Source organism: Oncorhynchus mykiss, chromosome 7 (assembly GCF_057628025.1).
Source record: "Oncorhynchus mykiss isolate SJ-2025 chromosome 7, ASM5762802v1, whole genome shotgun sequence".
In the NCBI taxonomy this organism is placed as follows: Eukaryota; Metazoa; Chordata; class Actinopteri; order Salmoniformes; family Salmonidae; genus Oncorhynchus; species Oncorhynchus mykiss.
In genome coordinates this window covers 64,690,009-64,712,890 of record NC_143028.1, presented here as the reverse complement: position 1 = coordinate 64,712,890, position 22,882 = coordinate 64,690,009, and the positions used below count along the sequence as shown (strand labels likewise).

General features: G+C 42.5%; 1 protein-coding gene across 7 annotated transcripts in view; it reads right to left on the bottom strand.

The window, feature by feature from the left end:
* LOC110528364 (plasma membrane calcium-transporting ATPase 1) overlaps positions 1-22,882 on the bottom strand; it is a 192,338-nt gene that overhangs the window by 129,593 nt on the left and 39,863 nt on the right. For all 7 annotated transcript variants that reach the window (XM_021610379.3, XM_021610376.3, XM_036983969.2 and 4 more), the window contains exon 2: positions 5,862-6,372. In XM_021610379.3, the coding sequence (XP_021466054.1) occupies positions 5,862-6,057 (196 nt within the window). In that variant the 5' untranslated portion in view covers positions 6,058-6,372. The remainder of the gene's footprint in view (positions 1-5,861; positions 6,373-22,882) is intronic.

Here is a 22,882-nt window from a genome sequence, read left to right as displayed (position 1 = left end):
GTTGTCTGGTGAAAGAAAAAGTGAATGCACCCCCTAAATAGGAACATTATGACAAGTTCAAATTCCACAACAGCTATTTCACTCAAACGACAAAACAGGCATATGAGATAGAAGCCAGGCTTAAGAGGCCCATTTACTTCCAAAACAATTGTCAGAAAAGCTCTTATTGTCCACTGAAATTAACCAGCTTCTCGTTATGTGTTTGAGCATGTAAAAAAGGAGTGTATTCACTCCTTACTTCAATATTATTATTTTTTTTCTCTACCCACCCTTCTGTCCACTAAAAACATAATTACGCTTCCTTCATTAAAAAGAGTCATTTCTTGAGCGGAGGAAAGTGCTACAGCTGTCCCTTGATTACTAAATGGAATAGAGCAATGATCTATGAAGTCATTAGGGCTACGGTGTGGAACTAATTTCAATCCTGGAATGAACCGCAGAAGCAAGGAGAGCGGCCTTCTACAAAGAGAAAGAGAGAGAGAGCGAGAGAGCAGTGGACATTTTCTACTCTCAACGTGTTGTCCATGAATTCTTAGATATCATGTGATTAATCTTCGGTGAGTGATTCCAATCTTGTGTGTGTGCGTGTGTCTGTGCATGTGATTCCATAGTAAAAGTGCTGATGATAATCAGAGTGCGTGGCCCAGAGTTGTTGATGATGAAAGATAATCTCAAGGGATGGTTTGAAGGCCTGGTTAGTAAACAGTGTCAAACTCATTAGCAGTAGGGAGTAGATCACTATCTAAAGGATTGCTTGAGAGTGGGGAGTGCCTGTATAGTGAAATAGATACTGTATTGGTTTAAATGGATAGCATTACCAGGTCATTGAACTTGCACTGTCCATACTAGCCTACAGTTGAAGTCGGAAGTTTACATACACCTTAGCCAAATACATTTAAACTCAGTTTTTCACAATTCCTGATATTTAATCCTAGTAAAAATGTCCCTGTGTTTGGTCAGTTAGGATCACCACTTTATTTTAAGGACGGTAGCGTCCCACCCCGCAAACAGCCGGTGAAAGTGCAGGGCGTCAAATTCAAAACAACAAAAATCTCATAATTAAAATTCCTCAAGCATACAAGTATTTTACACAATTTTAGAGATACAATTCTCGTTAATCCAGCCACAGTGTCTGGTTTCAAAAAGGCTTTACGGCGAAAGCACCACAAACGATTATGTTAGGTCACCACCAAGTCACAGAAAAACACAGCCATTTTTCCAGCCAAAGAAAGGAGTCACAAAAAGCAGAAATATAGATAAAATTCATCACTAACCTTCGATGATCTTCATCAGATGACACTCATAGAACTTCATGTAACACAATACATGTATGTTTTGTTCGATAAAGTGCCTATGTATATCCAAAAACCTTATTTTACATTGCTGTGTTATGTTCAGTAGTTCCAAAACATAGCGATTTTACAGTAGACGCCACAAACAAGTTCCTAAAGACGGTTGACATCTAGTGGAAGCCTTAGGAATTGAAATATGACCAATATCCCACTGTATCTTCAATCGGGAATGAGTTGAAAAACGACCAACCTCAGATTTCCCACTTCCTGGTTGGATTTCTTCTCAGGTTTTCGCCTGCCATATGAGTTCTGTTATACTCACAGACATAATTCAAACAGTTTTAGAAACTTCATAGTGTTTTCCATCCAAATATAATAATGATATGCATATTCTAGATTTTATGGCTGAGTAGCAGGCAGTTTACTCTGGGCACCTTATTCATCCAAGATACTCAATACTGCCCCCCAGTCACCAAGAAGTTAAGAATGTGAAATGTCAGAATAATAGTAGAGAGAATTATTTACTTCAGCTTTTATTTCTTTCCTCACATTCGCACAATAAATTGGGTGAATTTTGGCCCCTTCCTTCAAAACAGAGCTGGTGTAACTGAGTCAGGTTTGTAGGCCTACTTGCTCAAACACACTTTTTCAGTTCTGCTGTTGGGGTTCGTTTCCTTGTTCCTTGTCAATCTTTGGCTCATTGGTGAAATTATCATTATGACAATATCTTTAATTAAATCACTCAAAAACCTTTATTAATGCAATTGCAAACATAAGTTGACAACAGGAACATAACGCATGTTTCCGAGTAAGTTCTATAGTCAAGGGTCCAAGTTATTTTATTAAACCCGAAGTCCAGCCTTAGTGATGTCACTGCCTACATTATTATCATGAGACCAAGCCCATGCATCCACAGCTACACAAACATAGAGTTTCAGTGTTATGTAAAAGCTTAGCAGTAAATGTCCACTCCCCAATTTGATGTATAGTGGAATGTCTGACTAGTCTCTTATCTCTTATACTCCTTGGGGAGTTCTGCATCTCTGCATCTTTTTTTCAATCTTTTAGGCTCTTCTCACAGATACACTGAACTCATGGGTTTTCATTGGGAATCCAGATTTCTAAGGGACCTTCTTGCAGTTCCTACCGCTGGATGTCACCAGTCTTTAGAAATTGGTTGAGGTTTTTCCTTTGTGTAATGAAGAAGTTACGGCCATCTTGAACGAGGGTAACTTGAAGTGTACTGTTAGATAGAGGCGCGTGACCAGAAAGCTAGCTACAGTTTGTTTTCCTCCTGTATTGAACACAGATCATCCCGTCTTCAATTTTATCGATTATTTACGTTAAAAAATACCTAAAGTTGTATTACAAAAGTAGTTTGAAATGTTTTGGCAAAGTTTACAGGTAACTTTTGAGATATTTTGTAGTCACGTTGCGCAAGTTGGAACCGGTGTTTTTCTGGATCAAACGCGCCAAATAAATGGACATTTTGTATATATATCGACGGAATTAATCGAACAAAAGGACCATTTGGCTGATTTCTTTACATTTTTCATTGATGTCAAGCAAAGAGGCACTGAATTTGAAGGTAGGCCTTGAAATACATCCACAGGTACACCTCCAATTGACTCAAATTATGTCAATTAGCCTATCAGAAGCTTCTAAACCATGACATCATTTTCTGGAATTTTCCGAACTGTGTAAAGGCACAGTCAACTTAGTTTATGTAAACTTCTGACCCATTGGAATTGTGATTCAGTTAATTATAAGTGAACTAATCTGTCTATAAACAATTGTTGGAAATATTACTTGTGTCATGCATAAAGTAGATGTCCTAACCAACTTGCAAAAAGTACAGTTTGTTAACAAGAAATGTGTGGAGTGGTTGAAAACCGAGTTTTAATGACTTGAAACCTAAGTGTATGTAAACTTCCTACTTCAACTGTATATTATATACACTATATATACAAAAGTCTGTGGACACGTCTTCAAATTAGTTTTAGGCTATTTCAGCCACACCAGTTACTGAAAGGTGTATAAAATCGAGCACACAACCATGAAATCTCCATAAACAAACATTGGCAGTAGAATGGCCCATACTTTCAACGTGGCACCGTCATAGGATGCCACCTTTCCAACAAGTCAGTTCGCCGCGAAGTGGTAGGCCACACAAGATCACAGAACGAGACCACAGAGTGCTAAAGCGTATGTAGTGGCTTCCTTTCCTCTTTACCATAGCCACTGCCCAAGCCTGAAGCGGGTTTGTTTCGTACGCATACAGTCCACACTCAAGGTTTCCTAACAACCAAACATTCAATGAGATCCAGGGACAGGGTGCAAAAAAAATGTTTATTCTTCTTATATCGAACACAAAAATGATTCTCCAATCAAGTTAAAGCATAGATTACTTGATATGGAAAATACATAATATGACATATCTGTATGCGTACGAAACAAACTCGCTTCAGGCTTGGGCAGTGGCTATGGTAAAGAGGAAAGGATGCCACTACATTCAAGTCAAAAAACTATACTGCTCCCGCATCTAGCAAGGATTACAATAACCCCCCTATAACCCCCCTATAACCCCCCTACCCCCCCGCTATTGGACTCCGGAGCAGTGGAAACGCGTTCTCTGGAGTGATGAATCAACTTCACCATCTGGGTTTGGCGGATACCAGGAGAACGCTACCTGCCTCAATGCATAGTGCCAACAGTAAAGTTTGGTGGAGGCGGAATAATTGTCTGGGGCTGTTTTGCATGGTTCGGGCTAGGCCCCTTACTTCCAGTGAAGGGAAATATTAACGCTATAGAATACAATGACATTCTAGATGATTCTATGCTTCCAACTTTGTGGCAACAGTTTGAGGAAGGCCCTTTCCTGTTTCAGCAAGACAATGCCCCCATGCACAAAGCAAGATCCATACAGAAATGGTTTGTCGAGATCAGTGTGGAAGAACTTGACTGGCTGGTAGAGAACCCGAGCCTCAACCCCTTCAAACACCTTTCGGATGATTTGAAAAGGAGATGATTGTGGACTTCAGGAAACAGCAGAGGGAGCACCCCCCTATCCCCCTATCCACATCGACGGGACAGTAGTGGAGAGGGTAGTACGTTTTAAGTTCCTCGGCATACACATCACGGACAAACTGAGTTGGTCCACCCACACAGACAGCGTTGTGAAGAAGGCGCAGCAGCGCCTCTTCAACCCCAGGAGGCTGAAGAAATTCGGCTTGTCACCAAAAGCACTCACAAACTTCTAATGATGCACAATCGAGAGCATCCTGTAGCAGGGACCGAGAGACTGAAAAACAGCTTCTATCTCAAGGCCATCAAACTGTTAAACAGCCACCACTAACATTGAGTGGCTGCTGCCAACATACTGACTCAACTCCAGCCACTTTAATAATGGAAATGTATGGAAATGTATGTAAAAAATGTTTCACTAGCAACTTTAAACAATGCCACGTATTATAATGTTTACATACCCTACATTACTCATCTCATATGTATATGTATATACTGTACTCTATATCATCTACTGCATCTTTATGTAATAAATGCATCACTAGCCACTTTAAACTATGCCACTTTGTTTACATACCCTACATTACTCATCTCATATGTATATACTGTACTCGATACCATCTACTGCATCTTGCCTATGCCGTTCTGTACCATCACTCATTCATATATCTTTATGTACATATTCTTTATCCCTTTACACTTGTGTGTGTATAAGGTAGTAGTTGTGGAATTGTTAGGTTAGATTACTCGTTGGTTATTACTGCATTGTCAGAACTAGCAGCACAAGCATTTTGCTACACTTGCATTAACATCTGCTAACCATGTGTATGTGACAAATAAAATTTGATTTGAATGCTGATTGCGAGCCAGGTCTAATCACCCAATATCCGCGCCCGACCTCCCTAATGCTCGTGGCTGAATGGAAGCATGTTCCCGCAGCAATGTTCCAACATCTCTTCCCAGAAAAGTGGAGGCTGTTATAGCCTGGGGACTCCATGTTAATTCCCATGATTTTGGAATGAGATTTTCAATGAGCAGGCGTCCACATACTTTTGGTAACGTAGTGGACTTCAGCCTGTATCGTACAGTATCTGGGGCCATATTAAACAAGCATCTCAGAATATGAGTGCTGATCTAGGATCAGGTCTCCCCTGTCCATGTAGTCTTATTCATTGTGATCTAAAAGGCATAACTGGTCCTAAAATCAGTTACCACTATGAGACGCCCCTGATAGTTAAGTTGCTGTGCGGTCAGGGGTCTCTCCTCCTACAGAAAGAGACACACAGCATCACTTAACCCCCATAATTAACCCTTCACCCTCTGGCTGAATGTCTCTGCTGCTCACACTGATTCAATCAGCCATGTCTTGTCAGAGTGGTTTAGCCCTGGGAATCTACTGTTTTGCACAACCCACAACCAGCAGGCTAACTCTGGCCCAATAGGGGTCAGCTATACGATGACATAATCATGTTGAACGCTCAGCAGGGTTAACGGTGGTGATACCGCAGTGTTTGTGTGTGTCTGTGTGTGTATAGCGTCTCTTACCCTCGATGGGGGATGTCTTGAGCCTGCGGCAGAGCCCTTGCACGTCTCCGTAGGAGTCGGCTATCTTGGTGACGGCCTCTCCGCTCCTCAGCTCCATTAGGTCCCGGAGATCCATCACCGTGATGCCAAAGTCCCCTTCTTGGTTGCCATCGGCAACAGAGTTCCCCGGAGGGTGGTCCGCCGTGTTGTTGGCCATTTTGTTTTCGTTGTTCTTTGTTTTTCTCTCTTTACTCTATGACTGTCTCTCAGTGCCTCTACAGTCCCTCTAAGACCACTGTTGTAAACTATGAACTGGTTAGTGGTGCTGAAATAGCTCAATAGTACAACAAGGAAGTCCAAGTCACCTAAGGGCTTCAACACCTAAGTCCTTACTTTTTTTGCAGACAGGAATCGTGGGTAATGTAGAAGTAGTGTGTGGGGTCAGAGGACGGGTTTCTGGACCCGGTAGTGCATTAGTTTCCACGTAACAGTGGAGACATGATCCGTTGACCACTTCTTCTGTTGCACGAAACTGCAGGAGATAGAGACAAGAAAACATAGTTGTTTTTTTAAACATTGCAAAAGTCTTAAAATGAAATGACCATTGTTTTCAAATAAATGTGAGGGGACACTGATGAGAGCATCATTTAAGTAATTGATGTTTGGTTTGGGGAAGGACAAGGTCACTATTCTCTGTGGAGGGCAGGAAAGGAGAAAAAAAGAGGAGAAAACGAACAATAAAAGACAATACAAAAGCACAGATCTCAAGTCAGACAAGGCTGATTTTGTTGTAAAAGAATGTGAGGACAGCCATGCTTTGCATTGACGTTAAACAAAGTCTCAGGACATACAGTAGGACATATATATTATTTAAGATAATATGACTCTCCCATGACACCCACGGCCCTTTTGTTTGTGTAGGATTAACAGGCTGTCAGTCTATCCAACTGCCTGTCCCAAAGTGACTGCTTTTACCCTATATGGATAAAGATACCATGGGAATCACCATAGCAACCGGGTTCTAGGACAACAGGATCCAGGGGGTATAGAGAAGTTATCAGTGGTGTGTAGCTGTAGAGAGAAGCTATAATAGGTGGTATTGCATGGGAGGTATTAGAGTCTAACATAGCAGGTTTTATTACAGCACTGTGTGTCGGCAAGAGGACACTATGCTAATGTGAGATAGCGCTCTGGACCACTCCTCTGGGCCGGTGTGTGTGTCTGTCACACACACTTGTGGTGTTTAGTGGGTCTCCGTGACACACTAAACACCACAAATGGAGGTCATCCTTTGATGTGTGCTTATGTGATCAGAGCTGATGTGTCAGAGTGTGACTCTCCGGATTCACATTCTCTGTCACACAGGCTGGGAATATATACGCGCACACACACACACACACACACAACTACTACTGTATAATTATCCAGAAGCGGATATTTTGTATAGGCAAGTGGCGTATCATTAGATTTGCATTTAGTCACATAGACAGGGTTGCAGATGTACACTACATGACCAAGCGTATGTGGACACCTGCTTGTTGAACATCTCATTCCATGAATATAGAGTTGGTCCCCCCTTTGCTGCTATAACAGCCTCCACTCTTCTGGGAAAGCATTCCACTAGATGTTGGAACATTGCTGCGGGGACTTGCTTCAATCCAGCAGCAAGAGCATTAGTGAGGTCGAACACTGATGTTGGGCGATTAGGCCTGGTTCGAAGTCAGTGTTCCAATTCATCCCAAAGGTATTTTGATGGGGTTGAGTTCAGGGCTCTGTGCAGGCCAGTCAAGTTCTTCCACACCAATCTCAAAATAACATTTCTGTATGGACCTCGCTTTGTGCACGGGGGAATTGTCATGCTGAAACAGGAAAAGTTCTTCCCCAAACTGTTGCCACAAAGTTGGATGCACAGAATCGCGTACAATGTCATTGTATTCTGTAGCGTTAATATCACTCTTCACTGGGACTAAGGGGCCTAGCCCGAACCATGAAGAACAGTCCCAGACCATTATTCCTCCTCCACCAAACTTTACAGTTGGCACTATGCATTGGGGCAGGTAGCGTTCTCCAGGCATCTGCCAAACCCAGATTTGTCCATCGGACTGAAGCGTGATTTATCACTCCAGAGAATGAGTTTCCACTGCTCCAGATTCCAATGGCGGCGAGCTTTACACCACTCCAGTCGACGCTTGGCATTGCGCATGGTGATGTGTGCGGCTGCTCGGCGATGGAAACCCATTTCATGAAGTTCTTGACGAGCAGATCTTGTGCTGACATTGCTTCCAGATGCAGTTTGGAACTCAGCAGTGAATATTGCAACGCTACGCACTTCAGTACCCGGCAATCCCGTTCTGTGAGCTTGTGTGGCCTACCACTTCACGGCTGAGCCATTGTTGCTCCTAGATGTTTCCACTTCACAATAACATCACTTACAGTTGACTGGGGCAGATCTAGAAGGGCAGAAATGTAATTACCTGACTTGTTGGAAAGGTGGCATCCCTATGACAGTGCCACGTTGAAAGTCACTGGGCTCTTCAGTACGGGCCATTCTACTGCCAAAGTTTGCCTATGGAGATTACATGACTGTGTGCTCAATTTTAGAAACCTGTCAGCAACAGCAATTTAATGGGGTGTCCACATACTTTTGTATATATAATCTAGTTGCAGTGTACAGTGATGGTAGCCTAGCAGTGAAGAACGTTGGGCCAGTAACCAAAAGGCTGCTGGTTCGAATCTCAGAGCCGACTAGGTGAAAAATCTGTCGATATGCCCTTAAGCAATTGCTCCTGTAAATTGTTCTGGATAAGAGTGTCTGCTAAATGACAAAAAATAAATAAAAATAAAACACTTAGATTGGATTAAAATCCTCTTGTCTGGAACATATAACACCAGAGTTAGCCCACTTACACTGATTTAACCTCTTCCTGACAACAACTGAGCCAGCGTAGCCAAGCCACCATGACTAGCTGACCTGGAAAAGTAGAGTCTCCTCAGGCCTTTCACTGAACCAGCTGGTCAGAGAACAACCATCATGATAATTTACCGCTCCTCACTTAGAATGAACCAACCCCAATCTATATACTGCTTACCACTCAAACTGAATGCCCAAGACAGGAGGCTGCTGATGGGAGGACGTTTCGTAATAATGGCCAGAATGGAGCAAATGGAACCATGTGTTGATGTATGATACCGTTCCACCGATTCCACTCCAGCCTTTACTACGAGCCTGTCCTCCCTAATTAAGATGCCACCAACCTCATGTGATGCCCATCTATACTGCTCTCCAGTAAAGTGTGTGTGTGTGTGTGTGTGTGTTTCCACAGAGGGGAAGCAACCTTGCCTCTAAAGTTTCCATGGAGGTATTGTCAGCAATGCTTCTGGCCAAAAGAGGAATCGCTGATCTGGTATACAAATGTATTAGCCTGATGTAACTAGTGTGTGTGTGCGTGCGCGTGTGTGTAAATGTCACAGTGAGTAAATGCCACATGAGCATGCTCTGTACTGTTTCCAAACTAAATCTATTGACTTGGGAAATGTCAGCAGTCGCCTAGAGGCCACTAAATGGCTTCCCAATATTAGCAAAGGGTCCAAGCAGAGCTTTTAGACAGCATACAGTAAGTACAATACAATGTCCCCTAGTCACTGGCCTATCTCCATTTCTTCTATATGTTTCCATTTCTCTCTCTGTGTGTATTGCTCTCACCCTCTCCCTCTGTACCCTTCACTCCATCCATCTCTCTCCCTCTCCATCCATCCATCCCTCTTCCTGTCCACAGTACTTAGGTAATGTTGGCTTGAAAACGCAGTCTGAAAGACAGCTGTAAACATGACTTTTATCGACTTCCTCTTGTTTCTCACTGTCACGTTGCTATAAACCACATGAAATATCCTTTATCCATCACCGGAGAGAACAACAACACCAACACCACCGCAGTGCGGTGACACATCTCTATGAGGAGAAGCAATGTTTATTGGTGTCGATGGACGAGGATCTAGCTGCTCATTAAGCCAAGCTAATCAACTGGCACGCTAATCTACCAATATAGTCATTTCATTAGTGAAATGAGCCTAAGCACCGGAGCGTTTACTGACGGACTGTGTTCCTTTGTCAAACGTTCTGCAGTACTATACGGTTGCTTTTTATGGAGCACTAGATTCCCTGAAGAACACTCATTGTTCTAGTAGTAACATGACCTGATTAAATACATCCAAACTATAGCCTATGGCACAGCGATGGAAAATAGAGGAGAAAGTAGAGAACAGGGAGGGGGAGAGAGACAGAGACCGCGAGAGCGAGAGAGACCCTAAACAGAGAGTACTGTGGCAGAATACCTGACCACTGTGACTGACCCAAAATTAAGGAAATCTTTGACTATGTACAGACTCAGTGAGCATAGCCTTGCTATTGAGAGATGCCACCGAAGGCAGACCTGGCTCTCAAGAGAAGACAGGCTATGTGCACACTGCCCAGAAAATGAGGTGGAAACTGAGCTGTACTTCCTAACCTCCTGCCAAACGTATGACCATATTAGAGACATATTTCCCTCAGATTACACAGACCCACAAATAATTTGAAAACAAATCAAATTTTGATAACTCCCATATCTATTGGGTGAAATACCACAGTGTGCCATCACAGCAGCAAGATTTGTGACCTGTTGCCACAAGAAAAGGGCAACCAGTAAAGAACAAACACCATTGTAAATATAACCTATATTTATGTTTATTTATTTTCCCTTTTGTACTTTAACTATTTTGCACATCATTACAACACTGTATATACACTGTAAACACTGTACATATTACATTTGAAATGTTGGAACTTTTGTGAGTGTACTGTCCATGTATTGTTTATTTCACTTTTGTTTATTATCTATTTCACTTGCTTTGGCAATGTAAACATATATGTTTTCCATGCCAATAAAGACCCTTAAATTGAAATGTAGGGAGAGAGAGAGCGGAAATCATACCTTAGTTTCTAGAAGTAGATGGATATGGGAGAGGGAGCAGATTATTGAATAGCCAGAGAACAGGCTGAGTGTGTCTATCTACTACTAGCTAAGGAATTCCCTCTGAGCGAAGGAAGTGAGAGCAGTACAAATACAAGGCAGGTGGCCAACTAAATCCACTTCCTCATTCATACAAACACACAACAGAGCAGAGGGCAGAAATACACTCTCTGCATGAGACAGAAAACACACTCCATGTTATACTGCAACACACACATTCTGCGCACACACACACACACACACACACACATAAGAAGTGCACACAGACACACACATGCCAGTGCCACACCCTGTGGTCCAAAGTCCTGTTGCTGAGTGTTAAAATAGCTGGGAGAGACACACTACATAGGGACAAGGCTACAAGGCCACACCAGTAAAAGCTCTCCTTTAGCCCTTATACTGTACCTTCCCTGTGTTTTAAAGACATTCTGTTTTAACAACGTGGCTGGGTGTTTGATTAACTTCACACACCTCTCCTCCCTGCTCTGCTACTGGGCCTGTTGTCACTTAACTCACCACTCTTACACTGTAATTATCACTACATTCTAATCAGAATACACTGCCAGACTACTGAAGAGCCCACTTTGACAACTAGAGAGAGAAAGAGAGAGAGGAAAGAGAGGGTGAGAGAGAGTGAGACAGAGAGAGAAGTAAAGAGACAGAGAGAGAGGGAGGGAGTGGTGAAAGTGAAAAAGAAGGATAGAAAAAGAGAGAGGGGGTGAAGGAGGAGGAATGATATGGATATAGAGAGGGAGAGGAGCTAAATGAGGTCCACAGCAGTGAAAGAGGGTCCATACAGTAAGTAGAAAGGAGGATAGAACAGGGGGACAGAGGAGCAGTAGAAAACAGGTAGAGTAGATAGACATAAAGGGTAGGTAGGGATGAGGTAAAACAAGAGGTAGATACAGTAAGTAGAAAGGAGGATAGAACAGGGGGACAGAGGAGCAGTAGAAAACAGGTAGAGTAGATAGACAAAGGGTAGGTAGGGATGAGGTAAAACAAGAGGTAGATACAGTAAGTAGAAAGAATGATAGAATGAGAGGAAGATAGGTAGAATAGAAAGGGAGGGAGTGCAGCAGTTAGACAGACTCTCTCAACAGGCAGAGAGACCATAAGGCCATGTGACCACCTACACTAGGTACGCAATCTGCTCTCTCCTTTCCTTATTCTCACTTACTTTCTCCCCCTCTCTTTTTCTCACTCTTTTTACACTGCGCGCAAATGTAGGCTTAGAAATGTGCCCATTTGGGGATCTGATGCTATTTTTGTCTTCACTAAACATCACCGTGGAGCTTCTCAAAGTATTTTTGTCTTCACTAAACATCACCGTGGAGCTTCTCAAAGTATTTTTCTCTTGACTTCAAACAGCAAGTAAACAAAGTCTGTTTTTACATCCATTGAGAATGACAATAGTTTCTCAACATAACCTATTTGAAAAATCAAATAGACTGCGCAAATAGCCTACAGCTGTGTCTGTCTGTCTGTAGCTCACTGGCACAGGAAACTCTGAGGTACCAGAATATTTTAAACAATATTGCAAGTTTGCTAGCATGAGCTTCAGGCCAGACCAAGTTTAATACTTGATAAAATTTTTCAAGTTCTTTGCAGAGAGGCCATGCATATCCAATGTGATTTATAGGATATTAACATTTTTATCAGGATATTTTCTACCTGCTGGCTGCAATGTTGTTATCTGTTGGCTTTAGGTAGGCTATTTTTACATATTGGCACTAGAAGTTACTTTTAGATTTTTATCATTTTCATTTAGATATAATTTGGATTAACCACATAAAATTGATTTCGAAATATGAAGACTATTATAACTGAAGTGAAACGGGTTTCACGAAAACGTTCATGTGAAAATCGTCAGTAGATGAATCATCAGCAAGCAGATCAGTAGAAATGGTAGGATAACTTGGCACTCCAAATGGTAAAGGTTGCTGACCTCTGTGTTTACAATATACAGTGGTTCGTCCTCTAAAAGTTGCAGTGTACTGCAGCACAGGTTGCAGGGTGCTGCAGAATTCTATGGCACGTTATTTAAGTGTCAGCAATTGTTGTCAGAATGACGTAATTTACCACAATATACCACCATCATCTACCACAAACAATCGCGGCATAAGCTATAAACTTTTAAAGGAAGAACCACTGTGTCGGCCTCTGGCTCCCTCTTTAGTAATTTGTGCCTTACGTTTTCAGCACAGCCATTAAAAACTAAGACAAGCTCAGTAGCCTACATACAGTACATTCGGAAAGTATTGTACATTACAGGACCAAGTATGGAAAACCCTGGGGTAGACATCTGTTCCTATGACAATATTTGTGTCCCAAATGGCACCCTATGCTGTATATAGTGCACTACTTTTGACCAGAGCCCTATGGGGACCTAGTCCAAAAAAGTACACTGTAAAGAAATAGAATACCATTTGGGATGCAGGCAACTGATTCATAGATGAACTTTGTCATTCTGGACCGAGCACTGCTTTTTATCTGATTACTATCGCCCAGCGGCAGAAATTCATGGCCACTGTGCCCCGGGCGAGATTTCTGTGTGTGTGTGTTAACTATGTCTACACCAGGACCAAATAGATTAACGGCTATTGGAGCAAAAAGCTATTCAATTACCCAAAGTATGCACACACACACACACACACACACACACACACACACACACACACACACACACACATTACTGTATTACTACAGTACTGTACATCATAGGAAGTTGCTGGCACCTTAATTGGGGAGGACAGGCTTGTGGTAATATCTGGAGCGGAATTTATGGAATGTTATCAAAAACAAAAAACACATGGTTTCCATTTTAACTTCGTTCCAGACATTATTATGAGCCCTCCTCCCCTCAGCAGCCTCCTGTGCTGTACATATAAATAAAATAGAATAAGCACTGTGTTAAGTGAAAGTCAAGTGTATATAAGGTTAGTGACTCCCCAGTTACACACTGCTACTCCCATTTCACTATTCTCTCATTTTACTTTCTCTGGTTTTAGGCCTCTTCAATGCAAAGTGTTGTGGAGAGTTTTGTTGGCAGTGAACCAAGCAGCAGCAGCACCAAGTAAACAAGGTAAATCCATTCTATATTCACATTGACCTTCTATTCTAGCCATTCACAGGACAACAGAGGACATTGACAGGACATAGTTGCCTGGTTATACGGTGGTAACGCTTGATTTCAGGCATCATAATGTGTCATAACCCCTGGAATAGAGATATCACAATGAGCTATCACACTCTGAACATGTAGAGGTACAAAACATTTCTGAGTAAAAAAAAAAAAGTTCACATCTCATTGATAAAAAACTTTAAAAGGTTCAAAAAGCAGGATAAAAAAATTATCAAAATGTTCACTGGGTCCGTATAGAACAGACAGTGGCAAGTCAAATTCAAGCTTTTAAAGGACTTCTTCCAGCACTAATATTTATTTTCAAGGACCATCCATTTGTAATAGTTCCTATTATGCAATTGCTTCTAGTCGCCACCAGAAGGCAGTATATCGCCACAACCAAATACCTGGACATCTGACTGAAATATCAGTTCAATTTACTAGTTGTACACTCATTCTCCGAGAGTCAGGTTTTTTTTGTTTGGGGGATGTCTGTTGACACAGCAGGAGTCGAGGGATGTTTTTTTTTTTTATTCAGCGGCATTCGCTCTGCCACTTGCCACTATAGGTCTGGGCTGAGGTAGTTTGTTTCACCTCTCGGCCTGTCGTTGGCGAAGTTTCCCTTTGGACAGAGTGGTGAATGAATGCGCTGCTAAAAAGGCAAATCCAGGGTAGCAGGCGAACATAACGAGCATACAAGAATCACTCATGAGAACGCAATAAGTGAGTAAATGATCATTAACAAAATAAAAAAGGTGAGTAAACGCTATTTTACAAGTAAAAAGGTTTGTAAACGGCGTTTACCCTCCACTACATCCCTGGTTGGGTCTGGCAAAACCCATTCATAAACATCAATATCCTGCTAGGCAGGATTCAATCTACATTTGCCCAGCATTTTAGCCAGCGATGGGACGTTTGGCTCTAATCAGTCAGTTCTGTACCTGCATTGCTGAGTGCCAGTGTGGGTGGAATGAGCAAGCTCGCCCGGCAACCAGAGTGCGGAACACGTGAGGAAATTCAACTCTGTAGTATACCTGAAAATTACATTTGGAAGACCAATACATGTTTCTAATGTTTTCAAATTAACATATTTGATCATTTTCTGGGCTCCTCTCATTTTAATTCAAGTACTTTTCAAGTACCAACTTGTGAAAATCAGATTTTCAAGGTATTCCAGTACATGAATTTCAGAGTTCCAAATTCAAGTACCTTAAGCACCTTGTGAGAACCCTGTGCCCAGTGTTTTTGACCTAGTTTACCACCATTAGTAAAACCCATCTATGAAACAAACTAAAGCATCCTAATAATTTTGAAATTTGAATCATTTAGCAGACGCTCTTATCCAGAGTGACTTAGAGGTACAATTAGGGTTAAGTACTTTGCTCAAGGGCACAGACAGATTTTGTTACCTAGGCAGCTCAGGGATTTGACCAGTGACCTTTTGGTTACTGGCCCAACGCTCTTAACCGCTAGCAGAACCCTTCTGTCAGATAGAAAACAAACAGACAGAAAAGAGAAGAGAGAAAAGAGGAGTGCAGCAACACCAGTAACCTGTCAGCAGCTCTCAGGAGTAACACAGGGTTAGTAACCTGTCAGCAGCTCTCAGGAGTAACACAGGGTTAGTAACCTGTCAGCAGCTCTCAGCAGTAACACAGGGTTAGTAACCTGTCAGCAGCTCTCAGCAGTAACACAGGGTTAGTAACCGGTCAGCAGCTCTCAGGATTAACACATGGTTAGTAACCTGTCAGCAGCTCTAAGGATTAACACAGGGTTAGGAACCTGTCAGCAGCTCTCAGGATTAACACAGGGCTAGTAACCTGTCAGCAGCTCTCAGGATTAACACAGGGTTAGTAACCTGTCAGCAGCTCTCAGGATTAACACAGGGCTAGTAACCTGTCAGCAGCTCTCAGGATTAACACAGGGTTAGTAACCTGTCAGCAGCTCTCAGCAGTAACACAGGGTTAGGAACCTGTCAGCAGCTCTCAGGATTAACACAGGATTAGTAACCTGTCAGCAGCTCTCAGGATTAACACAGGGCTAGTACCCTGTCAGCAGCTCTCAGGATTAACACAGGGTTAGTAACCTGTCAGCAGCTCTCAGGATTAACACAGGGTTAGTAACCTGTCAGCAGCTCTCAGGATTAACACAGGGTTAGGAACCTGTCAGCAGCTCTCAGGATTAACACAGGGTTAGGAACCTGTCAGCAGCTCTCAAGAGTAGCACAGGGTTAGTAACCTGTCAGCAGCTCTCAGGAGTAACACAGGGTTAGGAACCTGTCAGCAGCTCTCAGGAGTAACACAGGGTTAGGAACCTGTCAGCAGCTCTCAGGAGTAACACAGGGTTAGGAACCTGTCAGCAGCTCTCAGGATTAACACAGGGTTAGTAACCTGTCAGCAGCTCTCAGGATTAACACAGGGTTAGGAACCTGTCAGCAGCTCTCAGGAGTAACACAGGGTTAGGAACCTGTCAGCAGCTCTCAGGAGTAACACAGGGTTAGTAACCTGTCAGCAGCTCTCAGGATTAACACAGGGTTAGGAACCTGTCAGCAGCTCTCAGGAGTAACACAGGGTTAGGAACCTGTCAGCAGCTCTCAGGAGTAACACAGGGTTAGGAACCTGTCAGCAGCTCTCAGGAGTAACACAGGGTTAGGAACCTGTCAGCAGCTCTCAGGAGTAACACAGGGTTAGGAACCTGTCAGCAGCTCTCAGCAGTAACACAGGGTTAGTAACCTGTCAGCAGCTCTCAGGAGTAACACAGGGTTAGGAACTGTTGCTGGGTCAGTGATGGAGAGAGGGTTTTCTTTTTTAAAAGGCTTTAGAGTCAGTGCATCAGGGAGATAGAGGGAGGGGTGGAAAGAGGGAGGAACGGTCGATAACTCCTAACCAGCTCCCTATCGCCTCTCTTTCTCCCCCTCCTTTCCTTCACTCCTGTTCCCTCCTCTACTCCACCCGCTCTGCTACATCTCCTCCTCCACATATCCTGATCTCAGCTACTGCTCAATAATGACAAGCTGAGATATCATTAATCCACAACCCACCACACGCACACCTTCTGTCCACCCATCAGCAGTCAGGGTATTAGACGGGGGTGAACAGATGATAAACACTGGTAAATAGAAAGAGGGAGAGAGAGCAGGCAGATGTGTGACCTGTTGCCAAGAAAAAGGCAACCTTAGAAAAACAAACACTATCGTATATACCACCCATATTTATGTTTATTTATTTTCCCTTTTCTACTTTAAATATTTGCACATCGTTACAACACTGTATATAGCCATTACAATGACATTTGAACATTTGTGAGTGTAATGTTTACTGTTCATTTTTTACTGTTTATTTCACTTCTGTTTATTATCTATTTGACTTGCTTTTGGCAATGTAGAAATAGGTTCCCCATGCTAATAAAGCACCTTAAATTTAAATGAGAGGAAAGGAGAGGTTAAAAGCTCAAAAGAGAAGCAAGAGCTGGGTTTGTATTCTAATGATGTGGAAAAGGGAGCTCAGAGATGGAGAGAAGAGAGGGATGAGAGAAGGGGGAACGAGAATGAGAGAGGAGATTAGAAGGCTCCTCCTCACACCTCCCTGTCCCCTTTCCCTCTCTCTCATTCCTCCCTCTTTCCTCCGTGCCTCTCCACTCTCTCCCTGCCTCTGCAGACACACCTGTCTTGCATACTAAAGCAGTGACTGCGCAGCCTTCCCCTAGAAACGCTTGATACTGTAGTCTCTCCCTCTCTCTCAAAACACTCAGACACAACCCAATAGCAACCCCCCACTCCGACACACAGACACAACTCTCACACACAAACACTGCACCAAACCCCCTCCCACTAAGCAAAAGTGTCTGTGGCCACACCCTAGACAGTGACTTTTCCAGCAACAGACCAATCAGCCTTCCAGTTCCAGCACCTCATGGCATAGCTGGCTGTTCCCTTACAGCCCCCCAAACTATTAATGACTGATCCCTCCCATGGGAGCTGAGCCAGCAAAGACACACACAGTATGGTGTGTATACACATGTAAATCATGATTTCAGATATGGATTAATATAACGAACACTTAATATATTACACATTTAGCCAGACTCCATATGGTCATAGGTAAATCAGCCTCTTCTCAAAGAACCTGTTTCACTATAACCTTGCAACACACCACACAGCCCTAGAATACAGAGTAAAGAGAAAGAGATGGGGGAATCCTTGTGTCAATAAACTAATGTTTTGCATTTTAATAAAATGTCCCCTACTTCTAGATATGTTCAAATAAAAACCTAGATGATAATATAAATCACAGCTCAGCAAACAGGTTAACACGCTGGATATGTTTGTGAATGCAGTACTGTGCTCTGTTCTAATGACCAGCTGCTGCTCTTTACCAACGAAAGGCCACAGAACAAAATACACGCACGCACACACACACACACACACACCAGCCAGAGTAGTCCCTCTCTCCCTTTCTCTTTCCATTCCTAATTTGCTCAGTCTCTTCTCTGTCTCTCCCTCCTTCCGCTCTGTTGCAGATGCAGAAGGCTGGAATGCAGGAGACACCCTATCTGCAGTCACATGACCTGCCTGGGTTAAAGAGAGAGAGAAGTGACTCCCACAAAGCTGTGTACGATCTGAGAGACAAGGCAAGAAGGGCATTCTATGACATTAAAAGGAACATTATGATCAGGCTACAAAAAAAAATACTTGAATCAGTTATAGAACCGGTTGTTGCCCTTTATGTTTGTAAGGTCTGAGGTCTGCTAAACAACCGGGAATTCACAAACTGGGACAAACACCAAGAGGAGACTGAGTTCAGAAGAAAACCTCAGTGTACAATGTAAAACACCAAATAAATCATGCAGAGCAGATTCAGGCCGATACCTGCTAATTATCAAAATCCAGAAAATACATGTTAAATTCCACAACCACATTAAAGGAAGCGATTCCCAAACCTTCCATAACAAAGCCATTACCTACAGAGATATTAACCTAGAGAAGAGTGCCCTAAACAAGCTGGTCCTGGTGCTCTGTTCACAAAAACAAACAGATCCCACAGAGCCCCAGGACAGCAACAGCAACACAATTAGACCCAACCAAATCATGAGAAAACAAAAATATAATTACTTGACACATTGGAAAAAAATTAACAACATAGCAAACTGGAATGCTATTTGGCCATAAACAGAGAGTATAAAGTGGCAGAATACCTGACCACTGGGACTGACCCAAAACTAAGGTAAGCTTTGACTGTGTACAGACTCAGTGAGCATAGCCTTGCTATTGAGAGAGGCCAACTTAGGCAGACCTGGCTCAAGAGAAGACTGGCTTTGTGCACATTGCCCACAAAATGAGTTGGAAACTGAGCTGTACTTCCTAACCTCCTGCCAAATGTATGACCATAATAGAGACACGTATTACCCTCAGATTACACAGACCCAGAAGAATTTGAAAAAAAAAAATTGAAATTTTGATAACTCCCATATCTATTGAGTGAAATACCACAATGTGCCATCACAGCAACAATATTTGTGACCTGTTGCCATAAGAAAAGGGCAACCAGTGAACAAACGTTTGAATTTACAATATTATATTTATTTTCCATTTTGTACTTGAATTATTTGCCAATTTTTATAGCACTGAACATAGCCATAAAATTACATGTTAAATGACTCTATTCCTTTGAAACTGTTGTGAGTGTAATGTTTACTGTGATTTTTGATTGTTTATTTAACTTTCGTATATTATCTATTTCACTTGCTTTGGCAATGTTAACATATGTTTCCCGTGCCAATAAAGCCCTTTGAATTGAATTAAGAGGGGGGGGGGGGGGAGAGGCACACTGCTCTATATAAGGACTTGACTACAATAAGAAACTAAACACCACATAAATGGATCCATATGAAGAGTCGACTACAGTCTGAAATGGAACACAATAAAAGCATGCAAACATCTTTAACATGTTGGTCACTTAGCAGACACAATGCTCACAGCGATGTACAGTCAGTAATTCAAACATCTTTAACATGTTGGTCACTTAGCAGACACAATGCTCACAGCGATGTACAGTCAGTAATTCAAACATCTTTAACATGTTGGTCACTTAGCAGACACAATGCTCACAGCGATGTACAGTCAGTAATTCAAACATCTTTAACATGTTGGTCACTTAGCAGACACAATGCTCACAGCGATGTACAGTCAGTAATTCAAACATCTTTAACATGTTGGTCACTTAGCAGACACAATGCTCACAGCGATGTACAGTCAGTAATTCAAACATCTTTAACATGTTGGTCACTTAGCAGACACAATGCTCACAGCGATGTACAGTCAGTAATTCAAATAAGGCAGGTAAGACAACCACATATCACAATCATTGCAACTTTCCTAAAAAAAAGTATAATAATCAGCTAACACACATGCACCTCTGAGTACACACACAGCTCTATAGAACGTTTTCCTGACACCCTGTGATGGCAGAATGTTCTGATGGTTTTTCTCCTCTCGGAGTGGATCTGAGCGATAGAATGCTAAATCAATACCCTAGAGCAGGGATTGGCAACTGGCCCGCATATCAAGGACAGCACCTAAGTCACTTGAGGACAGACACCACCCGAATGCAGCAGGCAGGCAGGCAGGCAGACAGGCAGACAGGCAGGCAGGCAGACAGGCAGACAGGCAGCACCTGAGCCACTTGAAGACAGACAGAGTGGAACAGAATAACACTTGTAGGCTTTAGCAGGCAAACAAGCACAACAATATGCTAGGGAGCCAGTGGTATTACACATAGACAAACAAGCACACCGCAAACCACACAGTTAAAAAACAGCACTGGATCTTGTGAGACTCTCAGTGGTATAGGCAGATATCAGTTGACGGCAGGGCCAGCAAACATGAAAATGTGGGCGCTCAAATCTTCATGAAATCATCATAAAAGAATGACAAACCATCTAACATGTGATTTCATATTACCTACCAAATAGTCATGTAGGCCTAGAGAAATCCATGACTATTGCATTTAACAAGCAACTCACATAGACCCACATATAATAAACCATAGGTCTATAATTAATAGACTATGAGACTAGAACATAATGCCTTGATCTAACAGTAATAAATCACAATAGGCTTGGCAAACTTTTACTGCCTCAGCGACCAGGAGATAGTAGGCTATGCTCAGAATCTAGGAGATAGAATTTAGGCTTAGGGTCCAGGAGATAGTAGGCTTGTCTCAGAGATATGCAGTTTAAGACAACATGTAATTCCTACCTCATTTCACACATATAACAGAGTTAGCCTAAAGACAATATTAAATTGACAATAGCATATGAACAATCTAGCTTGGAATTGACACAGAGGAAGGGAAACGAAACAGAGGGCAGAACTTCTGTGAGTGTAATGTGTGAGAGAGAGAGAGAGAGAGAGAGAGAGAGAGAGAGAGAGAGAGAGAGAGAGAGAGAGAGAGAGAGAGAGAGAGAGAGAGAGAGAGAGAGAGAGAGAGAGAGAGAGAGAGAGAGAGAGAGAGAGAGAGAGAGAGAGAGAGAGAGAGAGAGAGAGAGAGAGAGAGAGAGAGAGAGAGAGAGAGAGAGAGAGAGAGAGAGAGATAGAGAGAGAGAGAGAGAGAGAGAGAGAGAGAGAGAGAGATAAAGTATAAGTATAAAGTATAAAATTCTACATTCTGAGTTGTAATCTGCCTCTGGAAATCTTGAAAATGATTGTAGAATGTGGGGTGTTCTTGAGGTATGAGACTGGCCGTGTGGTAGTGAAAGACTTGGCACAACCCTCCCTCATTGTGTGTTTGTCCTGGTCTAGAATGTCCCCACAATGAGAGGACGGGTATGAACCAAAGACATAATCACACCTCTGGCTCCCTCTCTGAGTCCATATGTCCCCCACACACAAGCAAGCATGCACATGTACACAAGCATTCTCACAGATACACATACATGCACAAACACATTCATACTGGCTAATAAACTGTCAGGAACGCACAAGCTCACTAACACACCATCATTTTTATTTGTTTTATTATGAAACGTGCACACACACACACACACACACTACAGTTTCATGCATAAAAATATTTTGGGGCATTCCTGTCTATTACTCCGTTCCTCACTCTGGTTGAGTCACTCTGGGTAGACGGAAGAATCACATTCCTTCATGAATATAAGCTATCCAGTTACAGGCACTACATTATCCTGTGTGTGTTTTCTAAAAGCTTGTAAAAGAGATTATTGAGGAAAGTTTGCTAAAACAGGACACTCTCCTTCTTTTTAAAGACCCCTCCTATCTTTCCCTCTTCCTACCTCTGGTTCCTTTTTCTCTTACATATGACCTGTTCTGTTGTCCCCCCCTCCTCTCTCTTTCCCTTCTCTTTCACTGAATAGAACAATAACAATCAAATAAAAACATCGAAATCAAAGTTTATTGGTCACATACACATATTTAACAGATGTTATTGAGGGTGTAGCGAAATGCTTGTGTGTTTGTGTGTGTGTCGTGTGTGCCGTGTGCCGTGTGTGTGTGTGTGTGTGTGTGTGTGTGTGTGTGTGTGTACAAGCACTCTGAGCCCAGGGTTAGGCTCTGGCTCCATTTAGAAATGATTCCATACTGTCAGCCACTAAATGAGAGGGCCTCTCAGAGCAGAAGGAATGGGACAGAGGGAGGGAGAGAGCAGAGAGAGAGCGTAGAGACAGATGGGGAGTAGAGAGAGAGGGGAGAGAGACCGAGGTAGGGTGTAGAGAAAAATGAGAAAGAGATGCATGTAAAGAGACAAGAGCAGAGACTGAAGAAAGATTGAAAGGGTGAAACAGAGAGAGGAATATAGTGAGTAATCACAAGACACATGAAAAGAAGAACAGAAACTTTGCTAAAAATATTTGAGGAGAAAATAACAGTGAGCGAAGAGCGAGAGAGACACACATGG